Consider the following 9,195-nt stretch of genomic DNA (forward strand, 5'->3'; position numbering starts at 1 on the left):
TGTGGAGGGGTGATCAGATTGCCCGCAAGGGGCAGGTTAGGGGCTGATTGATGGGTGGCAGTGACAGGGGGTGATTGACGGGTGATTGATGGGTGATTGACGGGTGATTGACAGGTGATTGACAGGTGATTGACAGGTGATCAGGGGGATAGATGCATACAGTAAACAGGGGGGGGTGGTCTGGGGGGGGGGTCTGGGGAGAATCTGAGGGGTGGGGGGTGATCAGGAGGGGGCAGGGAGCAGGGGGGGGGATAAAAAAAAAAATAGCGTTGACAGATAGTGACAGGGAGTGATTGATGGGTGATTAGGGGGGTGATTGGGTGCAAACAGGGGTCTGGGGGGTGGGCAGGGGGGGGGGTCTGATGGGTGCTGTGGGCGATCTGGGGCAGGGGGGGGAGAAATCAGTGTGCTTGGGTGCAGACTAGGGTGGCTGCAGCCTGCCCTGGTGGTCCCTCGGACACTGGGACCACCAGGGCAGGAGGCAGCCTGTATAATACACTTTGTAAACATTACAAAGTGTATTATACACTTTGTATGCGGCGATCGCGGGGTTAACATCCCGCCGGCGCTTCCGTATAGCCGGCGGGATGTTGCGGCGAGCGAGCGGTGACAGGCGCCGGCGGAGGATCGCGTCACGGATGACGCGATCGCTCCGCCCATGCCCTTAAATGGACCGCCGCCTCTGTGGGTGAGGCCGTCCTGCAGGGCTCCACTTCCCCGCCGCCCCTGTGTAGTGGGCGGTCGGGAAGTGGTTAAGCAATCTTTAGTGAGGACTAGGTGTAATCAAGTATTATACGGACCTGCAGGTCATATATTGATTATTATTATAAATACACCTACCTCATATAGTTCATAAAGGAAATATATTAAATGTGGTTTTAGAATAGACTAATAAAAGTTATATTTTATATATCTATATTCTCTAATTTGGGAATCTACTTGTTGTTCTTCAGCCTCCATATACCTCTGACTTCAGTTGTCCTATAAGAGAATGTTGCTCACATATGATCTCTGTATTCGGATTATAGATATTTGAAGGGTACGGACAGACAGAGTGCGGCGCCGGCTGCTCTTTCTCCACCCCGGGAGACTGGACTTCAGGTAACATACGGAACTTCCGGTGAAATACTCAGAGAGGGGTTTGTTACCCTCCAGATATTTCACCTTCTGAATGTAAAAGTATAAGTCAGGAAAGTAAACGAGCAAGCCATGTATCCCTATGGCAAGTAAAGCCCTATCTACTGCACCACATGCAACACTTTAAGTGTCACTCCATCCAACCCATAAACACATATAGATGTTATCTTCCGCATAACAGGAGTGTATTCACTTAATATTGATAACATGTATGCAGACTGGATTTCCTCCATCGATATATTTTCAAACCTTTTCAATAAAATACCTTTAAAACTTCCACCATGCAAGAAATTATTCAACAAAAGTTTAATATCACTTTTGACCTACTTTTCAGTTGCAAAGTGCTGAAAAGTTATTATCTAGATCAGAACTGTCCAAATGGTGGCCCATGGGCCGCATCCAGCCCGCACGACCTCCTGCTGTGGCTCGTCCACTGCCAGCTCTGCAATAGGGATGGCCCTGATTATGAGAACTGGAGAAGCCCATGATCAGTTTGATCAGCTGATAGATTTGTAAAGTCTTGATTTGCTGTGATGACTTCCTGGTTTAGCACATGATCAGGAGCAGCAAATCAGAACCTTACAAATCTATCAGCTGATCAAACTGATCACGTTTCTCCATGCGTTCTCCTCGGCAGGGCCATCCCTACTCTGCAACATGCATTTTCCCTCAAGGCCCTTGAATGCAGAGTGTCAGCGGAGCGATCTTAACCCATGCTGTGCCAGCTGGGGTGCCCGGATGATGCGGAGAGATAAATACTCCAACCACATCACCCAGAACTACATTACCAGTCGGCTCAGTGGGGAGCTGGAGATTTGCAGCTAAGACGTCTACAGACTACATCAGTCATGACTACAGGCTGTAGATTGGCACTGGAAGATTCACCCCACAGGTGAGTACGTTATTGTTTTGTTTCCAGCCAACCCCAAGGATATAAGGGGCACGGGAATATTTGTTTTATTAAAGACAAACTCTGCCCATTCTTATTTTTTGTTGAGAGGAGGTTAATGCTGCCTGCTGCCATATTATGTGTATTTCAGGGGAAACAGTGCCAGATTATGTATATTGTTTTTGGAGGGGGGGGGTAACGCAAATCCCCGTTACATCTGTTCTTTTGATCTTTACATATTATCCCGCTATTGGTACTGGCAGGCCCTATTTATTGTAGTCAGCCCTCCACCTTGTAGTCTGAAAAAAAAATTGGCTCTCCATGCCCATGAAGTTGGACAGCACTGATCTCTAGATAAGATGCAAATTATCTCCTAGGAGGAAACTCAAGAGAAAATGTTAATTATATAAAGGCCAATGTGTGTTATTCACACAGCACATGCATTTTGTATATAGCTTGAGTTACGCAAACTGTTAAACATGCATTGCATAGTTTGCAATAATGCCGGTAACATTTGTTTGTGTTGTCTGACATTGAGGCCCTTTTTCCATGGACAGCTGACCTGCATCCTTGTCAGACAGTTCAGCCTCCTGGCCATGAGCACCTTTTGGCTTCAATCTCATACAGCTGAAGGGCAATTGTTGTTACACCTGCGTAACTCCATTGGGGGGGGGGGGGGCGGCAACTTTGAAACGACTGTGCAAAATGCTAGCCAGTGTCCAGCCTGTGCACGGGAGCAGATGACAGGAGGTGCACTTAGCCTGAAAAAAGGGACTTAGTGAATACCTCCCCTTGTCATTGCATTTAGTCAGTGACGCCATCAGGGGTACAACCAGTATGGGACCCGAGCAGAGTCTAGGGCCTGGACTGCCTGGACTGCCTGGACTTGAGCAATAGTGCTTTTATGGGCACCACAGGATTTGTCATTGCATGCTTACTGACCATCAATAAGCTCATCAGTGCCTGTTCACCCTTCACCTCTGGGCCTCTCTGCCCTTTCCCCCTTGGAGTGCCCAGCTCTTACTTGCATGCACACATTGCGCATTGCTTCAGCGGAGCGTGCATGGTGCAAAGTTGAAGTTTGGTGGCAGACCCAGCAAGTCAGCAAAGAAGGAGACAGAGGCGCCTCATGGTTGTCAGGAGACCTGGCTGGAAACACTGGCTTATTTTGTAGAGGAAATGCTGGGTAATTGAGCAGATGAAGAGCTAGCTGATTTTTTGTGTGTTTTGGGGATGGGAGCCGGTAGGTTTGCCCAGTATGGGGCCCAAAAATTTCTGATGGCAGCCCTGCATTTAGTAGCAGCATTTGTATGGCATAAAATAATATGACCTTATAGAACTGTATGCTTTGCCTTCTAGGTCACGTTGGAGCTCCTGTGCCGTGCAACTTACTGAAATTGGTGGATGTGGCGGAGATGAATTATTTCTACTCTAACGGAGAAGGAGAGGTAACCTGCTGTTTGTGATCCCTAAAAAAAAGTTGTTATCAGAAAACCTTTTTTTAACAGTTTCAATATTTTACAACACAATGTGCATCAATTAATAAAAACAAACCACAAACTTTCATATATAACCAGTAATACAGAGACACAGGGAGTAAAGATGGGCCATGAGTCTGACTGTAAAACTCACAGTCTAAAGTTGCATTATTGGATATATACAGTAGTAATCATTATGTGAAACAATACTTTACGTGTCTTAGGGGGGCTTGCAACAACAATGTGCTCTGTACAGCCTTCACAGGTAAACTGTCGCCTGATCACAGAGGACTAGTTTTGTTCAATGTTTATCCACAGTAGACTGTGTAGCTGAAAAGGTGGAGAAACACTAGATATTATAGGTGAGGAGAGAACATTGTTAAAGAGTAGCTGTCAGACATACTGTCCCCTAAAAAAACACATATATAAGTAGATAAATACTTGCTCTACTTACATAACATACGTATTGCACTGTTTACGTTTTGATTTTAGTGATTTTTCTACAGTAAAAAAAAGAGAAAATCCTTCTTAGCACTTCCCATTTTAAGTGTGGCTATTTTGAAGCCAGTCCTTATGTCATTTCCTGCCCTACCCTTCTCTCTCTGATTTGCCCGCCCTTCACTATAGAAAGTGCATTGTCTCAGCATGAGAAATATTGGCCAATCAGAGAGGAACAGAGGTGTGGGAGGGGAAAGCAGGAGGGAAAGAGGCTTCAGCCAATCAAGCTGCATTAGTTAAGTCTGAGGGGAAATAGAGAAGCAAAAAAGGTCAACCCAGCACGCCCTGCAACTTCGTTTTTGTGTACCAAATTGTGTGTGTACCAAATAAGAGTCAGGTAAACTGGGGAATGATCGTTTATCAACAAGAAAAGTAATAGTGATTTTAACTTTTGGATAGCCTGATTAGCATCCTTATTACTTGTTTACCAGATAAAAATAAAGAATTGATTTTTTATTTTATGCCCAACAGTTACACTTCAAGACATCATAGTTCTGATTTCTCAGTAATGAAGGGATAGATATGCCGATGGGTTACAAGAAATAGATAGTTTTTGAAGAGGGGGTTTTGAGGGCTGGTTGGAGCCCATTATGGACAGAAGTTTGAATTAGGAATTATGGAGGGTGTTCCCAGGGGCACGAACAGTCCTAAAGACAGAGGCGTAACTACTGAGGGGACCAAGGCAAACGTCTCACTTTTTCTCCATTTATCCAGTACACCAACACAGGGCCTCCTACAGAGCAGGCATTGTTGAAAGTGGAGGAGTCATGCTAGCCACACGTGCTATAAGTGGGGAGACATGATGGCTACCAAAAGTTCTACTGTCCAGATTCAACACTTTCTGCAAATCACGGAGTAGCAGCACACAGCACCCTTAAATCTTGGTCAGAGTGCTTTAGAAAACGTATGAAAAAAATCAGTGAATTACAGCACTTCTAGGTTTGTACTGCTACAATGTACAGTATAATATTATTTGATAAGTTTCAAAGATCAGGCTCATTCAAGGCTAGATTTATACATTGTGTGCCCCTAGTAGGCCAAGTATGTTGTGGTCCCCCTTCCAAGCGCAGCAGCTCTCCTATTACATGTGCAGCCATGTGTATCATCCATGTACTGCAGCCCCTCTCTAACATAAACAGCTAAAGCGGAATATAACCCTGCATTTCAACTTTGCTCTAAAACATTATTTACAACATATTATATGCAACCAGCATTTTTTTTTAACTAGACCAGCATTGGAAGGGCTACACACAGAGCTTTAAAGTTCCGTGGAGAGAAATGCTGCAGCAGCCGAAGTTTAGATAGATGCATTTAAGTAAACACAATGTAACAAGTGAGGAATATGACTCACTCTCTCTCTGTGTCTGGGAGCTCCTGCACAGTCAGAATGTGTGTCACATTCCACACTTGTTACATTGTGTTTACTTAAATGTATCTATCTAAACTTTGGATGCGTCTGCATTTCTCTCCACGGAACTTTAAAGCTCTGTGTGTAACCCTTCCAATGCTGGTCTAGTAAAAAAAAAAAATGCTGGTTGCATATAATATGCTGTAAATAATGTTTTAGAGCAAAATTGAAAAGCAGGGTTATATTCCGCTTTAAGCATCAGTTCCCTTTTTCATGTGTTGCTCCCCATTTTCAGCCTACTCTTTCAAATGTAGCAACCCCCTTTTCATGTCCAGGTGCCTCCTTGGGCTGCAGCCACCCAAGACCCGGGCCTTTGTGGCTGTTCCAGAAGTCCGGCCCTGGGCTCTGTATTATTGCTGGAAACAGCAGAACATCATAAACTTATTTTGTGCGAATCCTAATTTATGCAGAGATACTTTTCTTTGTTCCAGGTCTGTATAAAAGGCCCCAATGTCTTTAAAGGCTATCTAAAAGACCCAGAGAAGACAGCAGAGGCAATAGATAAGGACGGCTGGCTACACACTGGTGATGTTGGCAAATGGCTTCCGGTAAGTAACTCGCAAAACATACTGGCTTAAGTTGGAACTCACAGATAACCACCGGCGCTGCAACCAGAGCAGTAGCCTGAGGGAAATATACCACAGCTCAGAGAATCAATCAGTAAGTACAACAGTTTGTATTCCCGATGCTTGGGCTGAACAGACCGCCTGCCTCTCTTACCACCACAAGATGAGTGAAAGTCCAAGAGAAAGTTCCTCCATGTAGTGGACACAAGCCGCACAGACCTCTCAATCCTCCAAGGCAGGCAGCTGATAAAGTTCCTTCCAACCAACAAGGTAGAACAATACAGGCTTGACGACAATGAACAGCTGATCAGCGGTGAAAACTGTCTCCATACCACTTTCATTAGCGTCAGTAGGCAGGCGGGCCAGCCATACCTATATGCAAAGGGGGATGGAAGACCAAGAATCAGACTGCACTCAACATTGAAAAACCGTGCACCAAAAGCGTACTTACTAGTAAAACTCTTTGTTATTGGCATATCACAATATAACTCTGATGGTTTAAATTAAAGCTTGGATAGATGCTAAGTACAAGAATTACTTTTATTTACCCCCCCCCCCCCCCGATAACTAACCCAGGTGTGTGCACCCATCATCCGCCCCATACTCATCTCTTAGGGTCCTCAACTTTGGAGGCATGTGACTTTGCTATTCGACAATACAGTCTATGAAGCCAAAACACCCGTGAGGCACTTTTGCACCAATGAGCGCTCTCCCAAACCCTTCAGCTCTTACAACTACCTCGCCATGCCCCAGAATCCCCTGCATCACTCCCTCTTCGCCATGCTCCTCCTCACATGCACATTGATGGATTTACAGCAATGGCCCATTCATTCCACAGGGAGAAGGCTTCCTCAAACCTATGGTGGGGATGCTGTTTCTATGGAAGTAGCAGTTAAGATTAATCACTCTCATCTCAGTAACAACAGACTGTGATATGAAACAGCTTTCTCAGTGAAACATATGGAGAGGTTAAGAGGAGAGATTAGAGAAAACCTGAATAAACATAGGTGTGTTAAATGTAAAGCTGAGTAAACCTTCCAGATTTCTATCACCCACCAAGATCAGAACTCGATCCCTGAGGTGCCAGTTTGGGGTCAAGTGATATACAGATGCACAGTTAGCCTAGAGGCTAGAGACACATTTGTTGCAAGGAAGCAGGGTGGAGGGACAACATAATGGCTTCCGGTAGGCAGGTCTGGAGGAGAACAGTGTGTGTGGCTTCTGGTAGGCAGGTCTGGAGGAGAACTCTGTGTGTGTGTGTGTGTGTGTGTGTGTGTGCGTGCGTGCGTGCGTGTGTGTGTATCCTGTTGTTACTAAAGACCTAGTGTGTCAGTTCTTTAGGCAACTTCAGGGGTGGGGTGTTTCCTGTACACGATAGATCCTTAAAGAGGAACTTTACTGAAAGGTAGTAGTGTGAATACATCAATACATCAAGTGAGAAGTTGCAAAATACAAGATAGATCAAGAAATGATGGATATGCACTGTGTAATTTGTTCATGTTGCTTGATCCACAATAAGCCTAGTCTACATCTTTACTGCTGACAGATAAGAAAAAAACAGATGGCACCAAATGCCATTATCTATAAATACACCCACTAACAATGTGATAGGTTGAAAGGTAAGAACCTTTCAACCTATCACATTGTTAGTGATTCTGAGGTAGAGACTGGACTGGTTGCTTGGCAGTTGGAAAAAGTCATTATTTCCCACAATACAACAAGGTTCACAGACAGCAGATTTATCGAGGAAAGGGGGTATCAGCTACTGATTGGGATGACGTTCAACCCTGGGTTAAAGTTCCTCCTCAACAGCTGCTTCGGCTGAGATTCATATACAGAAGTAGACATGTGATTCAAATAAATCCCATTCTGAACAATAAGGCCGTACACAGTAACCCTTTTTGATACACAAGGGTCTTGTTCCCCAGTAACAGTCTGCAGTAGTATCTGAATAACACCAGAAACAGGCATGCAGCTAGTCTTGTCCGATCTGACTTTAAAGTCTGAAACACCTGATCTGTTGCATGCTTGTTCAGGGGCTATGGCTAATAGTATTAGAGGCAGATGATCAGCAGGACTGCCAAGCAACTGGTATTGATTAAAAGGAAATAAATATGGCAGCCTCCGTATACCTCTTACTTCCGTTCCCCTTTAATTAATAAGCAATACAGCATGTGCTTATTGATCCTGTCACACCAGACCAGAGAGAGGACTCTTCAGGCTAATTTAATTCTGAGAACAGAAACAAGATGGGCTCCTGCTGGGAAGTTAATTGTGGTCTTGTGTACACTATCCCTGCCTTGTTAATCAGTAAATCAACATAACAAGGCCCAGTTCTTACAAACAAGCAGGACTTGCAATATCCTGCTGTGTGATTTCTGAGAATTGTCAATTATTTCCAATACGTCTGGCTGGGTTATTACCCCAGGGCAGCGTTACAAATGTTACAGGGTCAGAAAACGTTAAAGTGGACCTGAACTCACTCTTGCACAGGACAGAAGAAAAACATAGAGAAATGCACCCTGTATGTATTTAGAGAGTTTAGCCTGTCTCATTCCCCCTCAGCTGTGACTAATCACCAGTATAGACAGAGGTGCCATTCGTGCTACTGACGAGCTACTGTTTGTCCGCTATCTTATTGCCTGATGAAGCGGGCTGTGCCTGCGAAACGCGTTGCATCTTTTGGGGTACCAATAATAAATTTATTTGTTTAATTCAGACAGTATTTTGAGTCTGCTTTCCGGAGGTAAGTCCACCACTGCCTCCCAGCAAATTTTTAAATTTTTATTACCTTTTATCCTGCTGGCGCCTCTGTTCTCTTACGATAATAACCAGTATAATTTGATCTCTCAGCTGTGTTAGCTGGCTGCCTCGGCAGAGCAGCTAATTTGTAAACACAGGATGTTAACCCTACGTCTGCTTCCATGAAAGCAGGAAGTAGACTCACTGCAGATTTATAACAGGATTTCTATCAGCTGTAATAAAGAAATGTTTTTCTTTAAAGGTTATTATGCTGTTGATTATTTTTTAGAGCAGAGAGGAAGTTCTGAGTTCAGGTCCTCTTTAAAATGAACAGGCAAGCTTTCTTCTTTCTAGTGTTGTATAAAAAACCGAAGGGTTAGAACCAAGTTGTTATCACTGTCTTGAGTCATCCTTTTCCTCCAACAAGTTTTATTGGTGTTGGTTTATATAGATTAAATATTGCTTTTCAGTATATCT

At 44.2% G+C, this 9,195-nt stretch overlaps 1 protein-coding gene across 1 annotated transcript in view; it reads left to right on the top strand.

Moving 5' to 3' along the window:
• The window catches only part of ACSL5 (acyl-CoA synthetase long chain family member 5), an 84,630-nt gene that overhangs the window by 57,040 nt on the left and 18,395 nt on the right, over nt 1–9,195 (top strand). Inside the window, exons 15-17 of the mRNA XM_068256568.1 lie at nt 1,029–1,101; nt 3,386–3,474; nt 5,842–5,958. Of these exons, the coding sequence (XP_068112669.1) occupies nt 1,029–1,101; nt 3,386–3,474; nt 5,842–5,958 (279 nt within the window). The remainder of the gene's footprint in view (nt 1–1,028; nt 1,102–3,385; nt 3,475–5,841; nt 5,959–9,195) is intronic.

The sequence above is a fragment of the Hyperolius riggenbachi genome, chromosome 10, assembly GCF_040937935.1.
Source record: "Hyperolius riggenbachi isolate aHypRig1 chromosome 10, aHypRig1.pri, whole genome shotgun sequence".
NCBI classification, from domain to species: domain Eukaryota; kingdom Metazoa; phylum Chordata; class Amphibia; order Anura; family Hyperoliidae; genus Hyperolius; species Hyperolius riggenbachi.